At 49.7% G+C, this 16,582-nt stretch overlaps 1 protein-coding gene and 1 non-coding gene across 3 annotated transcripts; both read left to right on the forward strand.

Moving 5' to 3' along the window:
- The first annotated feature begins 258 nt into the window (after positions 1–258).
- Positions 259–14,225, forward strand: kpnb1 (karyopherin (importin) beta 1). Of its 2 annotated transcripts, XM_044099710.1 has the most exons (22): positions 259–557; positions 2,030–2,088; positions 3,306–3,488; positions 3,562–3,762; positions 4,450–4,602; positions 4,680–4,739; positions 4,826–4,915; positions 5,300–5,410; positions 5,494–5,595; positions 5,668–5,892; positions 5,958–6,149; positions 7,685–7,815; positions 8,380–8,527; positions 8,594–8,665; positions 8,741–8,885; positions 8,974–9,056; positions 9,832–9,939; positions 10,113–10,256; positions 10,813–10,918; positions 11,146–11,260; positions 11,680–11,841; positions 13,441–14,225. In XM_044099710.1, coding segments are annotated over exons 1-22 (2,631 nt in total). In that variant the 5' UTR covers positions 259–517; the 3' UTR covers positions 13,442–14,225. The 2 variants fall into 2 exon arrangements, with proteins under 2 accessions (XP_043955645.1, XP_043955644.1); XM_044099709.1 differs by lacking the exons at positions 259–557; positions 2,030–2,088 and having other exon boundaries at positions 3,289–3,488; positions 13,441–13,472; positions 13,599–14,225.
- On the forward strand, positions 10,943–11,081 carry LOC122822658. The gene has a single exon (XR_006369190.1). It is a non-coding gene; the product is annotated as a small nucleolar RNA SNORA79 (small nucleolar RNA).
- Positions 14,226–16,582: the final 2,357 nt, after the last annotated feature.

The following is a 16,582-nucleotide window of genomic DNA, read 5'->3' on the forward strand; positions in this document are numbered from 1 at the left end:
GACTTTGTACCAATTATGTTTAGGGAGAAAGTATTTTTTCACGGAGAGGCAGGTTGGTCGGATAAGTTTTTAGATGAAGTTATCCCCTTAATAGTATTTATGTATTTACTCAAATTATCTGTTATTTCTCTAATCACCATACAGCGCATTTGCTTTCGGTTCTGTGGGGTAATACACCCTCCGCAACAGGAGGTGGCGGTAATTGTGCTTTCCTCCCGGATGGTTCTGCGATTAAAAAAGGCATGGTGACGTCGTACGTGCGTCAGTGCGTGATATCCCTCCGCGTGAGAGAACCGCGCGCTCCTTTCCCTCGCGAACGGGCGGCGTTTCTGCGAGCTGCGGCCGTTAACATTTCCTGCACCGTCCGAGTAAATCCCAAACGAATCTAACAGAGCCCAGCCGAATCCGCCCTGTGGCCGCCTCAGACCGGGCTCCAGGGAACCACATCATCCACTGTTATCGAACCCGACCAAGTAAAGAGCGGCGGCGGCGGTAGTAGGAGCAGCCGGGCCACAGGATGGAGCTCATCACTATCCTAGAAAAAACCGTCTCTCCAGGTGAGTACCAGGGCGGAACCGGTTCCTCCAGCTGAATCTGGGGCGCTATGTTCGGTACGGATGGAGTGGTGGTAGAGGACCCGGAGAAGGTGTATCTTTGGGCGGAGGGAGCTGCTAGCTCCTCATGCTAAGTAAGCTAACCGAGGCCTGCCGTGATGAGTGACTCCGCACTCTGTCCGGACTTCAGGCATTATTTCAGGGGAATCTACACCAACCACAATGCTCTGATCCAGTCGGAACTCAATAGGAGAGCGTAACCGAGGGGTTCAGGTCAGTCAGCGGATGAGGTGGCCGCTGGAGGAGGCTACACCGGACGCCGACCCTGCCCATACCCAGTGCAGCTGCTCGGTTAGCCTGTAAGCGCGGCTCATTTGCACCGTCGGCCTGCCCTCCCCCCGGTTCTTTACCCAGACCCAAAAACTCTTCCAGGTTACAGAATCGGATAGTTGGGGTTGTTATCGCTAAACTTTGTTCCGGTTTTACTAACTCCCGTCACCAGAATCGCTCTTGTTCCGGTCAGCGGCTAGCATTAGCAGCTAACACACATGTTGGTTCGTCGGCGGGTTCCTGCCGCAGAGCGGGCTGTTCCTGCGTGGAAATAGACCCACTGTGAGCAGAGCTCAGCGTGGATCCACCGATGAGCCTCTTAGCAACACACTTCAGGTCTCAGCTGCAGGATAAATGGCTGTTTGGGTGTTTTTAAGGCAAAATATAAAATACCTGAACGAACACAATCTGGACCGAGTTTCTCTACAATAAAAACAAGTTCAGTTGTTTTACTCTGCTAATAAAATCAGGAAATAACTGGGATTGTTCTCATCCTGATCACCTGAGATCAGAGCAGGAGTAAAACATGCAGTTCCACCCCAAGCAAACACAAAAGTTAAAAATCAGCTACTGCAGATTTTTTATTTTTTATTATTATAAATTATTATTATTATTTTTTTTTAAAAGCTGTTTGTTTGTTATTTTATCATTTCATCCTTTTTGCAGAATGTGTGATTTAAGAGAGCTCCTCCCTCCACACTACACAGTAAAACTGACCTAACCTGGACCGGATCATTCCTTACAACACCCGTCATGATCTTATGGTTATTGCAGCATCAGTGATAAACATCAGCTGGGATGCGTTTCCCACCAGGATGATCTGATCTGGGGTCTGTCTGAAACCAATGCAAAGCAGGAAGACTTTAACTCTGTTTACTGTAAGTTGCGTCATTATTGCATGACTGTCTCAGAGGTTCTGGAATATTCTACACTGCCCCCTGTAGAAGGCAGGGTCAAAGGTCGAGGAAGAAGCCCCAGATGTGAAAAACATGAACATGTTGCTGCTGTTTTTCTTCATCACATGAAGTGAATCAAAGGAAACGAGCTGCAGGAATCCAGCGAACGGCGTGAATCCGGATCTGGTTCTGTTTGGTTCTGATCTGATCCGGCGCTCCAGAGTGACTCGTCTCCCTCTCTGTCCTCAGATCGGAATGAACTCGAGGCGGCGCAGAAGTTCCTGGAGCAGGCGGCCATAGAGAACCTGGTTAGTGGACAGAGAGCAGCTCTCACACACACACACACACATTCAGCAGCAGAGAGCCCAGTCACACACAGGGAGCTGCGTCTTTCTTCCACCTCATCTTCTTCAAGCTGATGATTAGTTGCTTTTCATCCCAGTCTCTCTCCTCCCAGTTAAACCAGTTCCTACAACATGGAATCTGTTTCTGCTGTCCAGATTTTATTCATGAGAATCCATAAATAAAATATCAGAGCTAAAAAGTAGCAAAAATGAAACTTCAGCAGCCCAGACAGTTTTAATGTTTCAATAGTTTTAGTTGACTATCAGGGTATGGCAAGCTGTTTTAACAAAAAATCTGTTTTTCTGTAATCACATTCCAAAAGTCTGAGTTATAATTCATGCTGAATTATAAGATAAGATTTCTGTATTTACGTTGTGACAGACTAGCGTGATCTGCCACACAGTCAAGATATCTGAAACATAATTGACTCACCATTACAACCTGGCTCGTTGAGTCGTAACAAAACCAGCGAGACACGAACCTCAACAATTATTAGGTTTTTTATTGAGTACCAAAAATGATATAAAAACAAGAAAACTAAAGCAAATAAGCAGGCGGCTCCTGTGGCCGAGTTCATTGCCAAGTGCAGGCGGTCTGAGCAGGGAGTCCTGCAGAAGAAAAGAAAAGAAAGAATCGGCCTGGAAAGCAGAGCTGGGCGAGCAGTCGGCTCCGACAGCCAGACGCTGCGTCCCAGTGGATCGCTGGTAAACGGATGGATTGATGACTGGAGGGGACGTCATCAAAGCCCCAGTTTCAGATTCTGAATTAGTAAATTATTGGTAAGCTCCCTGCTGAGCTGTCCATGCAGAATAAAAGCCAGCAGGATTCCTTCTCATGAGTCTCGGATTGTATCTGAAGAGCTGCTGAGCCACTTTCACAGTTTATTTATTGAAGCTTCTGTTTTTAACAGAATAATTATTCAGCGATGAGTCAGGATGTGAAACATGTTTAGCAGGTTGCACTAACTTATTGACGATGAACTGAATGTGATCAGAGGAATCTGAATGAACTGGTTCAGACATCAGAACTGATTTTATGTTCAAACTGCCTGCCGTAGCCAGGGAGGAGGCTGGAGAGAAACTGATTAGTGCGGTGGAGGCATCATGATGTGGGCCTGGTGAACAGATTAGAGATGCTGAACATGTGTTGGGTTCTGGTTCTGACCCGGTTCTGTCCCCAGCCCACCTTCCTGGTGGAGCTGTCCAAGGTTCTGGCCAACCCTGGAAACACGCAGGTGGCGCGGGTCGCGGCGGGGCTGCAGGTCAAGAACTCGCTCACCTCCAAAGACCCGGACGTGAAGACGCAGTACCAGCAGCGATGGCTGGCCATCGACGCCAACGCTCGCCGCGAGATCAAGAACTACGTAAGGACCCGGCCCGGTTCCGCTCTGCTGTGACTCGGCTCCGACCCGGTTCTGACCCGGCTCGTCTCTGCAGGTTCTACAGACGCTGGGCACGGAGACGTACCGGCCCAGCTCTGCGTCGCAGTGCGTGGCCGGCATCGCCTGCGCCGAGATCCCGGTGACCCAGTGGCCCGAGCTGATCCCACAGCTGGTGGCCAACGTAACGGACCCGTCCAGCACCGAGCACATGAAGGAGTCCACGCTGGAGGCCATCGGATACATCTGCCAGGACATTGTGAGTCCAGCTGCTTCTGATGGGTCCAGAACCGACTGGACCCATCAGAACCAGTCTCCAGGACCGATCTGACCCGTAAATCATTTGGAATCGGAACCAAAACGAACCGGACCGATCGTTTGCTTTGGTCTGATTCTGGTTTCCTTTATTTTCAGATTTTTGTTCAGTTTTTTTTTTCAAATTGGATATTTTTAATGAATAAAATTTTCTCAACGGTTCTGAATTCTACTTCCTGTCACATGATGCCAACGGCAGCTTTTGATTGGCTCATTTCACCAAAGCTAAAAGATCCCATTTAAAATAATTAGTTTTTGCTTTTTCAATAAAATGATTTGTAAACATGCAGACAGGTTGATAAGAAATTCAGTTTTTATTTTTCAGCTGACTTGTAATTATATTTATTATTTTTTTCAAATATTTTTCACTTAAATTCTAACTAATTTCTGTTCATATTGCCGTTCATATGGTTGTTCTTTCAGTTCTGATTTTGCTTAATTTCAACAAAAACCTAAAAAAAAAACTAAAAAACGTCCATCCAGATGTTTCCAGGAAGGAAACTGATTCTGTTTTTATATTTAAACAAAGTTTCCTAATGAAAGTTTTTCAGCATAAAGACCTGAAGTCAGAACCGGCCGCCTGTTCTGCCCGGTTCCGTTTGTGCCTGACGGTTCTGGTTCTGACCCGCAGGACCCGGAGCAGCTGCAGGAGACGGCCAACCAGATCCTGACGGCCATCATCCAGGGCATGAGGAAGGAGGAGCCCAGCAACAACGTGAAGCTGGCCGCCACCAACGCGCTGCTCAACTCGCTGGAGTTCACCAGAGCCAACTTCGACAAGGAGGTCCAGAACCAGAACCGGTACCGGTCGCTGCTCTTGAGGTGTGTGAGCGGCAGATTGACCTGTGTGTGTGTTTTCAGACGGAGAGACATTTCATCATGCAGGTGGTGTGTGAAGCCACGCAGTGTCCCGACACCAGAGTGAGTCCGATCGGACCGAGCCGCTGAAGCTCCGCCCCTCTGCTGAGCCGCCTGTAACTCCGCCCCTCTGCTCTACCTGTGCTCAGGTACGCGTGGCGGCGCTGCAGAACCTGGTGAAGATCATGTCGCTGTACTACCAGTACATGGAGACCTACATGGGCCCCGCCCTGTTCGCGGTAAGAAACAGGAAGTGCTGCTCCTTCTTCAAACAGGAAACGATGAAGACGGGTTTGGGGCCAGCCTCAGAACCGGACCGGATCAGGAACCGGGCCTCTGTACAGGCAGATAACTCCAGGTTCATGTGTTCCTGTCACTGGCTCACTACTGACCCCTGCTGGTAGGCTTCATTAAAGGTGTGTTCCGGTTCCGGTTCTACTGCCTGCAGAACCAGAACTTCCTGCTGAATATTCTCAGGAAGTTCTTTAATGTCCTGCTAAACGTGGCGTTGAGGTGCTGAAGAACCCGACAGGTTCTGGTCGTGGATGTAGCCTGGAGGTCGGCGTCCTGAGAGCGACGGCGCCCCCCTCAGGTGGAAACCCTGACGCTGTGTTCTGGTCCAGATCACCATCGAGGCGATGAAGAGCGACATCGACGAGGTGGCGCTGCAGGGCATCGAGTTCTGGTCCAACGTCTGCGACGAGGAGATGGACCTGGCCATCGAGGCCTCAGAGGTGCGTTTGTTCTGGTCGTCGTCGGCCCGCCGTGCGGTTCCGTGTCGCTGACCGCCTCTTCCTGCCTCCTCGTCCGACTGCAGGCCTCGGAGCAGGGCCGGCCCCCTGAGCACACCAGTAAGTTCTACGCCAAAGGAGCGCTGCAGTACCTGGTCCCCATCCTGACCCAGACGCTGGCCAAGCAGGTGCCGCCCCGTCGCCCGTCTGCACGCGCTCGGTGCGAGTCCGCCCGCTGACGGTGCGTCGTGTGTCCGCAGGACGAGAACGACGACGACGACGACTGGAACCCCTGCAAGGCGGCGGGCGTGTGTCTGATGCTGCTGGCCACCTGCTGTGAGGACGACGTGGTTCCCCACGTTCTGCCCTTCATCAAGGAGAACATCAAGAACCCGGACTGGCGGTACCGGGACGCCTCCATCATGGCGTTCGGCTCCATCCTGGAGGGGCCCGACCTGAACCAGCTCAAACCGCTCGTCATCCAGGTGAGCCGCCGCCGCGGGTCGGCCCGGTTCCGTGGAGCCGGGTCTGACCGCGCTGCCCCCCGCAGGCCATGCCCACCCTGATCGAGCTGATGAAGGACCCCAGCGTGGTGGTGAGGGACACCACGGCCTGGACCGTCGGACGCATCTGCGAGCTGCAGCCCGAAGCCGCCATCCACGAGGTTTACCTGGCGCCGCTGCTGCAGTGTCTGATCGAGGGCCTGGGGGCCGAGCCCAGGGTGGCCTCCAACGTCTGCTGGGTGAGCTATGACATCACTTCCTCCACAGCGGGGGAGGGGTAGGGGGGACCAGAGCAAAACCTGCTCATAGTAACGACTCAGTAAGTCAATGATCTCAGTAGTTTCAGTTTCGATGAGGTGTTCTGCAAATCTGTGCGTTTTGGTTCTGCTAAGGAAAATGGACTCACTGACCGACTGACCGTCAGGGAGCCATTATTAATAATCACTAGACAAACATCAAGCCTGGAAACCTGACATGGTAACGGACTGGATGGTATGTTTTAACGTAATCTCTGCTCGGCTTGCGGGCTGCAGGCGGTTACCATGGCAACAGGTGTGCTAAAATGACAGAGAGTGAAAAGGTCGTCATGGTTTACAGCTGGTCAGCCGCTGGAGTTTCTGAACATTCAAGAAACAAATAACTTGGACTAGTGACCATTTCCAACAGCTCCACTGTTGGAAATGAGGAGCAACATTCACAAATGAAATAAATTCCAGTCCAACATTTGATTCCTCTGGATCCTGTTGGAGCAGAAATAAACTTCACAAGATGGTCTTCAGCCGAACGGAGCTCTGAAGTTCCTCGTGTTTCAGTCCAAAGTTCAGATCTGCCATAACCGACTGACACCAGCTGCTGAACCCAGTGAGCTGCTCCCAGTGTCAGAATCTCCCAGTGTCAGAAACTGCATCAGGTTTTCTCTCTCTTTAATATTTTTGCTGCAACTGATGGATATTTGCATATAAAATAAGTCAATAGAGTTTCATTTAGGGCTGCACAGTGGTGCAGTTGGTAGAGCTGTTGCCTTGCAGCAAGAAGGTCCTGGGTTCGATTCCCGGCCCGGGGTCTTTCTGCATGGAGTTTGCATGTTCTCCCTGTGCATGGTGGGTTCTCTCTGGGTTCTCCGGCTTCCTCCCACAGTCCAACAACATGACTGTCAGGTTAATTGGTCTCTCTAAATTCTCCCTGGGTGTGAGTGTGTGTGAATGGTTGTGTGTCTCTGTGTTGCCCAGCAACAGACTGGTGATCTGTCCAGGGTGACCCCGTGACCCCGCCTCTCGCCCTGGAGAGGAACCAGCAACTCTCCTGAGACGATGGATTGATGGAGTTTAATTTACTGTTTTTATGTGTTTGTGTCATGAGGCAGATTTCAGCCCTGGCCTTCAGCATCCTCAGCTTCTGATTGGCTCAGGGTTAATTAGCGTTAGCTTCTTGGAAACACCCTGTTGTGATAGCACTTCTGCTAAATATCAAGCCAGAACAGAAATTTAGCGTTAGCTTCTGATACGTACCGTGTTCACATGGACCCACTGCTGTGTGATGTCACATGTGCAAGACCCCGCCCCCTCCCTGCTGGGGGGCAAAAGTTGCTCGCTAACAATGACTAGCATTGGTTTTAACTGTTGTCAGCATTATGCGCTAAAGCTTAAATGTTAGCTTGATGTATAAAAGAATAATGGCTGCAGTTGTTAACAGAAGCAGATCGTTTCAGATCCGGTCCGTGTTCTGGTTTGGACCGGACCGCTTTGAGGCTAACGGGTCCTCTGCTCTCCTCCAGGCCTTCTCGTCTCTGGCCGAGGCGGCGTACGAAGCCACGGACGCCGCGGAGGATCAGGAGGAGCCCAGCACCTACTGCCTGTCCTCGTCCTTCGAGATCATCGTCCAGAAGCTGCTGGAGACCACCGACAGGTAGGAGTGCAGCCTACCGGGTTCTACCAGGTTCTACAGGTTCTACCAGGTTCTACCGGGTCCTACCTCTGGCTCTTAAATTTCAATGGTTTGTTTCCAAGGTCTGGAAAGTTTTGATCTTCAAGCTGCACGGTTTGGTAATAAAGTGTAACATTTTATTAAAGGCCTAAATTGGGAAACATTATTTACAGTGTAAGCCAGATATTTTCATACAACAAAAAGATTTGACTTAAAATATGAAAAGTTCGGTCTGATTTAATTTCAGTTAAATTCCCTAAATTATATAAAACTGAGTGTTTTTTAGTGTTTGTTTATGTTTTGTATGTCAGACGGTTATTGAAATTGAAGGTTTTTTAGTGTTTAGTTGTCAGATCAGTCGTGTGGAAGCGGATTGAACAGAAAATGTTTTATCAGCTTCTGTAGAAAACAGGAAGAAGTTAACAGTAATAAATATTATACGATAGTGAATCAAATTAAATCCGACCCTTTGACCCTTTGCACTGAGTGTGTTGCGGTGTCTTTGGCGTGAGGAAACATGTCCGCTGCGTTCTGGTTCCTCTCCAGACCCGACGGCCACCAGAACAACCTGCGCTCGGCCGCCTACGAAGCTCTGATGGAGATCGTGAAGAACAGCGCTAAGGACTGCTATCCGGCGGTGCAGAAAACCACGCTGGTCATCATGGAGCGGCTGCAGCAGGTCCTGCAGATGGAGGTGAGTACCGCCGGCCAGGCTTTTACTGTGAAAGGACGGCCCGCCTGACGCTGCCTTCCTGTGCAGTCTCACATCCAGAGCACCTCGGACCGGATCCAGTTCAACGACCTGCAGTCGCTGCTCTGCGCCACTCTGCAGGTGAGTCTCGCCGCTTGAGCTCGGCCGCTGCCGCTTTTATTGTGAAGGAGTGCTGAGCGCTTCCTGTCTCTGCAGAACGTCCTGCGGAAGGTGCAGCATCAGGACGCGCTGCAGATCTCCGACGTGGTGATGGCGTCTCTGCTCAGGATGTTCCAGAGCACGGCGGGCTCCGGCGGCGTGCAGGAGGACGCGCTGATGGCCGTGTCCACGCTGGTGGAAGGTAGGCAGAAGACGCTGCTCATGCTAATGCTAACGCTAGCGATAACCCTCCTACACACACACGTCACTCTCTCTGCTGCTCACTTCAGTTCTGGGGAGCGACTTCCAGAAATACATGGATGCCTTCAAGCCATTCCTGGCCATCGGACTGAAGAACTACGCCGAGTACCAGGTAGGAAGGGGGCGGAGCCTCTGCACGGCCGTTAGCTTCAGGCGCTACTCCTGCTTACGTCAGGCATCAGTGCGTTTTTATTTCCTAAGATTTATAATTTCATCCTTTGTCAGAACGCTCTCGGGATTCCTTTGACGTTTATCTTTTATATAAAATATAATTTTTAATAAAAATGTAAACTAAACATAAATGATGTATTTTTAATTGGAATAAAAAGAGTCACCAGATTTATCCTCCAGAGCTTCTCCACTGAACTCAACGCTGTTGGCTTCACATCTCTTAGTTTATTTATTTATTCCAGAATTAATTTGCTGATCAGTATGGAGGACTGATCCTGCCAAAATTAACTTGACGAATAAATAAATATAGGAGAAAATTCAACAATTTATTTCAAAACCAAATAAATTAGGACAACCTCAGAGAATTAGAAAATAATTAAATAATGAAAAAATAAGGATTAAATATGATCAAATCTAAAAATAATAATTCATGTGAATTAGGGACGGGTATATTTGTGTTTTTCTCCCCAGTAATGAGTTTCTACTGCTGAGCTGTGATTGGTCAGCAGCCAATCAGCTTCCAAGACATTTATAGACTGCTCTTGCAGTTCAAACTAAATACATTTTTGTTGCTGAAAATGTATTAATGTAGACATGAAAAGATGTTTAATCAGGTTTAGTTTGAAATCCATCAGAAAATGTAGAAGTTAAATGTTTCCTCCAACGTTGTGGCGGCGCTGCAGGGCTCGTTCTCAGCTACCTGTCCTGTGCTGCAGGTGTGTCTGGCGGCGGTGGGCCTGGTGTGCGACCTGTGCCGAGCGCTGCAGTCCAACATCCTGCCTTACTGCGACGAGATCATGCAGCTGCTGCTGGAGAACCTGGGGGTGAGCGGCGCCGGGCCGGCCCGGTTTCTGTTCGGTCTGTGATGACACTTCATGCACCACTCTGATCGTGATGCACACCCTCCACATCTATCTGAGACCGACGTCGCCGTGGCAACGCTGCCAAGCCTCCAGCGTGCGGCAGAACCGTCTGATCGCTCCGTCTGTGTCTGCAGAACGAGAACGTCCATCGCTCGGTGAAGCCGCAGATCCTCTCTGCGTTCGGAGACATCGCTCTGGCCATCGGAGGAGAGTTCAAGAAGTACCTGGACATCGTCCTGGACACGCTGCAGCAGGCCAGCCAGGCTCAGGTGGACAAGGTAAGCTCACCTGGCTGTGGGCTCAGCCCACCATGAGTCACTGAAGTCCTTGAAAATGCTTGAATTTCATTTAGGGTTTTCAAGGTCTGGCAAGTCCTTGATTTCTGTGTAAAGTCCTTGAAAGTTCTTGATTTTCAAGCTGCTCATTTTGGTAATAAATCCTAACATTGGAGTAAAAGGCTGAATTTGAAAAACATTATTTACGGTTGAAACCAGATATTTTGATGAAACGTTTCTTGGTTCTGGTCGTTAGAATGATGATAGAAATTATAAAGGAATTATATTTCTATTTGCTGAATCCCAGGAAACTTGGCAGGAACGGTTTTTACAGATTTGTTTGGATGAATGTGAGGAATATTGATTATCACTATTAAATCGTATCGATCTGTGAAACTGAATCAAAACTTTGTTTGTAGTTTATATTAAACAACATTAGTGGATTTTTATTAGTTTTGTTCTTGAGTCTTTAGTTATTTAATCTTTAGTTTATTTATAATTTTTCATGCTGGAAAGGTTTCTTGATTTTTGCTGAGGTTCTGATCGGGTTCTGTTCCAGACGGACTACGACATGGTGGACTACCTGAACGAGCTGAGGGAGGGCTGCCTGGAGGCCTACACCGGCATCATCCAGGGCCTGAAGGGCGACCAGGAGAACGTCCACCGTAAGGCCCGCACTTCCTGTCTGGCGCCGGCGGTTCCTCTTCCTGTTTGCAGCCCAGCAGGAGGATTTACGCCGGCGCAGAGAAACTGGGTCGTTTTCACCCGGGAAGCTCCGGGCTCTGGCCCAAACCCAACAGCTTCCCGGTTTTGCGGGACCCAACAAGCTAAATTGGACCTGAGTTTGACCGTTGACCTTTGTGTGACCTTTGACCTCTGCTCCCCCCTTCAGCCGACGTGATGCTAGTTCAGCCACGCGTGGAGTTCATCCTGTCCTTCATCCACCACATCGCCGAGGACGAGGACCATTCTGACGGCGTGGTGGCCAACGCCGCCGGACTCATCGGGTAAGACCCGGAACCGGGACCAGAACCAGAACCGATCGGGTCTGTGAGGAGAAATCATGCACCACGCTGATGGTGTGATGCACAACCAGACCACAACATCTGAGACCCGCTGCAGTCAGAACCTCTGGGCTGCTGTGTGTGTGTGTGTGTGTGGTGCGTTTGTCTCTAATACCTTGTGGGGACCATTTTCCTGACCACGTTGTGAGGACCGAAGCCTGGGCCCCACAAGGGGAAACACTGTTTTTGGGTCAGGGGTCAGATTTAGGACTAAGGCGTGAACTGAGTTTTGGTTGGTTAGTGTTGGGGATGTAAAGGGTTGGGTTGGGGTTAGACTGTAGAAATGAATGGAAGTCAATGGAAAGTCCCCACAAAGAGCCATGGAAACGTGTGTGTGTTCATCTGTGTGTGTGTGACCTTAGTGACCTCTGCACGGCCTTCGGGAAGGACATGATGAAGCTGGTGGAGATGCGTCCGCTGATCAACGACCTGCTGACGGAGGGCCGGCGCTCCAAAATTGTCAAGACCAAGACGCTGGCCACCTGGGCCACCAAGGAGCTGCGCAAGCTCAAGAGCCAAGCCTGGTGAGGTTCTGAGGCCCGGGAGCCGGTTCTAGAGTTCTGACCCGTCCTGTCTGCGGGCAGCGCGGAGCAGAACCGAACGTCTTCAACTGGATTTTCTCCAGCTTTGTTGTTTGATGTTAAACGGATCGACCCGATTACAGCAGAACCACTCGACCCAAATCAGCAGGTTCTGCCAAGCAGAACCTGCTGATTTCAGAGTTCAGTTAGCAGCAACGTATGGAGGCCTGAGCATGCCAAATTAAAAATTACTAAGGAAATAAAATGTAAATCATGCACTCATAAATGAATGTGGGAACAAAAAATTGCATATATTTGTATATTTATGGAGGTTATTCTTTCTACTTTTTGTTATTTATTTATTTTTTTGCATTTTTTATTTTATTTGTTGTTTTGTTTTTTCTCTCCTTCTTTGTCTCAAGCATCAGCCCTCCGTAGCGCTGATCCGGTTAGTGACTCAAGTACTGAACTTATTCTTGTTGCTCTAGGAGTTAAATTGAAGTTCAAACAGGAATATTTAATTAAATAGTTAAAAATAACACAATGTTAAAATTCAACCAGAAATGCATTGATATGACCTTTGACCTTTCTGATATAGATAACCTTTTTCCAACTATTGGTTTAATAAAGTTCATTTTAGTTTGTCTTTTACCGCCTCCTGGCTGTGGTTCAGTACTGTCACCACAAGGGGGAGCCAATCAGAGGAAGAATCTGTTGGTCAATCTAAAATCCAGCAGTTGAGTTCTGGTTGAAACCGGGTCAGGACCGACCCAAACTCAGTCTGTAGGGAGGCTTTTAGTGGTAGAAAAATAAACAGTCTAATCTAGGGCTGTTGTAAACGAATCTTTTAGTAATCAAGTAACAGATTAGAGGCGTAAGTCAGGGGGAGAAAAACGAACGAACAAACTTAATGTTGGTTAGGACAGAGACACGACGGGTAGAGCAGAGGACGAAGGTAAGAGCTGGGGGATCGATACGGGATGTTGATGATACTTTAGTTCCTCACAGTCAGGAACTCGTCTACAGCCACGAACCGCCACCAGGCTCTGCCGGCCGTTTCTTCACACCGGGATCATATGAACTTATTGTGCGGTTCGTCCGTAAAGCTGCACTTCCACTGTAACCATCGGCCGCCCGCCGTGTTCAGTCCATCGGCTCACCTGTGTAAATACCTGCAGCTCTGAACCTGCAGCTCTGGAGGAGAAAGGCTGCCGTTCTCCAGGCATGGAGCCGGTCAGTGTAAAGATGCTTATTGGTCCCCAAAAACCATGAAACCCCCGGGCGTCATCACCAGTCAGTAAAATCCCCTCGGGCCGAACTTGAACACTGGACGTTATGCTGCTAACACTTAGCTTTGGTCGACAACTCAGAGGAGGAAGTCAGAGCTCCGCGCAACGCAAATAATGTCCTGGTTGGAACACGGTGGCTAAATATGGCTGTTTATGGAAATTTAGCTTTCCTTAACAACCGAGGTACTCGAGTCATTCCAGGAATCGTTTCAGCCCTAATTTAATCCAAGGAGAACAAACAGGAAGTGATGTAGAAACTGTTTATGTTGGAGCTCTGTTCTGATTGGCTGTGGTCTTTTGGCTCTCCCCTCAGATGGCTGCGGTCCGGACTCGGAGCGACGTGAGGTCAGTGACTCGTCTGGAATGAACTCGTCTGTGGCAGCGCTGGCTGCAGCAGAGGAAGTGACGTGAGATGAAGTGAGATGAGTGTCTGTGTGAGCGCGAGAGATGATGACATCACACCACCTTCAGTTCCAGCTGGCGACTCCCCCCCTGCCCCGTCCTCTTCCTCCTCTTCCTCCTGGACGGCCTGTGGACTGGACTTTGACTCCTCCCCCTTAAAGAAACAAGCCCCTCCTTCGCCCTCTCGCCGTGTAGCTGGCCCCTCGAATGACATCATGATGACGTCACAGACCCGCCACCGCCCCCACGCTGGGGGAGGGGGGGGAGGGAGAAACTTTTGTGGAATCAGATTAACGAGCGACTTTGTGGACTTCTTCTGTGGAAAACTTTAGATTTTTGTTGCTCTTATTTTTCTTCTTCTGAGCACTAAAACAGCGACCCGGGCCGAATGGCTCCGCCCACTCCGGCGTTCCGCGCTCTTACCTGGCGACAGCAGCACTGGAGCCCTTCAGAGTAAAAGCCCGGTGCTGCGGAGCGAGTGCCAAATGGGAATAGTTTTAGCTGCAGGCCTGGAAGCGCGTGCTGTGAGCTGCTTCACGTTGATTGCCCCGCTGCACTGGGTCGGGATCGGGTCACTCACCGGTTTTTGCTTGTTTCAAAGATTTCAGAAAATTGAAGACGTTTGTAAAAGGTTCTATTTTTCCATTGCTATGATGAGAAAATACAGTTAAAAACAATAAAATGCTATGAAACATTCCCCGAGCAGTTCTGGTGATTTCGCTCTTCTTCTGGACTCGATCGTTCTGGACTCTGATTGGAAGCTGAACTCTGGCGCCTCCTGCTGTCGGTCTGTTTACTCAACGCCACAAAGAACCATGATTTCACTCGTTTTTGTTTTTGGGGTTTTTTGTAACTTCACGGTTTGAGGCGCGCTCCTCTGGGTTTGTGAGCGCGCTCAGTGCCGTCCGACGCTGAAGGTCGCTCTCCAGCTCTTATTTTGTAAACCTGCAGCCGCTGCAGGCAGGATGGACTTCCTGTGTCGACATGATGATCCTGGAAACTCGATTACTGAATTGTGAATGATTTAAAGCCAATCTGCTTTTTATTTCATATTAAACTTTAGTGAGCTAATAAAGTCTATATTGTACTGAACCTCCTGCTGCCTGTTCTGATGCTGAAGTTGGTCTGAGAGCAGCTGCACAGCGACGATGAGCAGCAGAACCTGCTGCAGAGGTAAGAACCCGCTCAGAACTTCCGGCTGTTTGATGGACCAAAACGGGTCCTGGACAGAACCTACAGGAGAACTCTGCAGCTTTTTATTCCATATTTACTTTCTGGGCTGAAGGTCGTTCCAGATCCAGGAACACTGAATCCTGTCCTGGATTTCTTCCGAGTCCGGTGTCCCGTCATAATGAGGTTTCAGTTGAGGTAAAGATACTCAGTATTTTTGAAATATTGTCTTCTAATGAGAGGCTGTCAGGCCTGGGTTGGCTAACTGGGAGAACTGGAACATTTTCCACTGGGCCTGATTTCTCTATCTGGTTTGGGTCTTAAGGCTGTTTATGGCAAGTTGTTATACCATAAAATCTTTTATTTTTTCTTCTGATTAATATTTCACATATATTAAAATGAGTTTTGACTGGACACAACTACACTGAATATATAATATGCACTATTGGAAAACCGCTACATTGTAAAGCAACTCTTGCTCTAAATTGGAAATATTTTAGAAAAATACACTAAATAACAAGACATTACAGACCAAGTATTTATGATGGACATATTTAATATAAGATTATAATTACATGACTTTAATAATTGGGCTGGTCTGATACTATCATAAAAATACTGCCTTTTAAAATTATTACATAAAGTGTGTCACACTTTATGAGACATAAAGCCCCAATAAGGTGGTGGCAGCACCGTATCGTGGTGGGGGGGTTTGAGGGCCCCAATGATCCCAGGAGCTCTGCTGTCTGGGGCTTCATGCCCCTGGTAGGGTCACCCAAGGCAGACAGGTCCAGGTGAAGGGCCAGACAGAGTGCAGCCTGAAGACCCCAATGATGAGAAAGAACTTTGGACTTGGTGTTCCCTCCCCCAGACGTGGGTCACCGGGGCCCCACTCTGCAGCCAGGCCTGGAGGGGGTCACGACGGCGGTGGCCAGGCTTTTACCCATGGAGCCCGGCCGTGCCCAGCCCGAAGAGGAAACATGGCCCCCCTCCCATGGACCCACCACCCGTGAGAGGGGCCAAAGGGGTCGGGTGCAATGTGTGATGGGTGGCGGCCGAGGGAGGGGGCCCTGGCGGTCCGATCCTCGGTTGCAGAAGCTCTTGGAACGTCGAATGTCACCTCTCTGGTGGGGAAGAAGCCAGAGCTAGTGTGTGAGAGGTTGAGAGGTTCCGGCTAGAAATAGTCGGTCTCACCTGGACGCATGGCTCTGGTTCTGGAACCAGTCTCCTTGAGAGGGGCTGGACATACTTCCACTCTGGAGTTGCCCAAGGTGAGAGGTGTCGGGCAGGAGTGGGCATACTTGTTGCTCCCCATCTCGGCGCCTGTACGTTGGGGTTTACCCTGGTGAACGAGAGGGTAGCCTCCCTCCGCCTACGGGTGGGGGGACGGGTCCTGACTGTCGTTTGTGCTTACGGGCCGAACGACAGTTCAGATTACCCACCCTTTTTGGAGTCCCTAGAGGGGGTACTGGAGAGTGCTCCACCTGGGGACTCCCTTGTTCTGCTGAGGGATTTCAACGCTCACGTGGGCAATGACAGTGAGGCCTGGAGGGGCGTGGTTGGGAGGAACGGCCCCCCATCTGAACTGGAGTGGTGTTCTGTAGCTGGACTTCTGTGCTGGTCATGGATTGTCCATAACGAACACCATGTTCAAGCATAAGGGTGTCCATATGTGCACTTGGCACCAGGACACCCTAGGCTGCAGTTCGATGATCGACTTTGTCATCGTTTCATCGGATCTGTGGCCGTATGTCTTGGACACTCGGGTGAAGAGAGGTTCTGTCCACTGACCACTACCTGGTGGTGAGTTGGCTCCGCTGGTGGGGGAGGATGCCGGTCAGACCTGGCAGCCCAAACGTGTTGTGAGGGTCTGCTGGGAACGT

This window comes from Gambusia affinis, linkage group LG19 (assembly GCF_019740435.1).
Source record: "Gambusia affinis linkage group LG19, SWU_Gaff_1.0, whole genome shotgun sequence".
NCBI classification, from domain to species: Eukaryota; Metazoa; Chordata; class Actinopteri; order Cyprinodontiformes; family Poeciliidae; genus Gambusia; species Gambusia affinis.

Bases quoted from the DNA above. Each gene is read 5' to 3' on its own strand.
- kpnb1 (XM_044099710.1), top strand. From the start codon at position 518: ATGGAGCTCATCACTATCCTAGAAAAAACCGTCTCTCCAG. The intron at 2,089-3,305 runs GTTAGTGGACAG...TTCTGTCCCCAG, and splicing joins AGGCGGCCATAGAGAACCTG to CCCACCTTCCTGGTGGAGCT. The intron at 9,057-9,831 runs GTAGGAAGGGGG...CCTGTGCTGCAG, and splicing joins AGAACTACGCCGAGTACCAG to GTGTGTCTGGCGGCGGTGGG.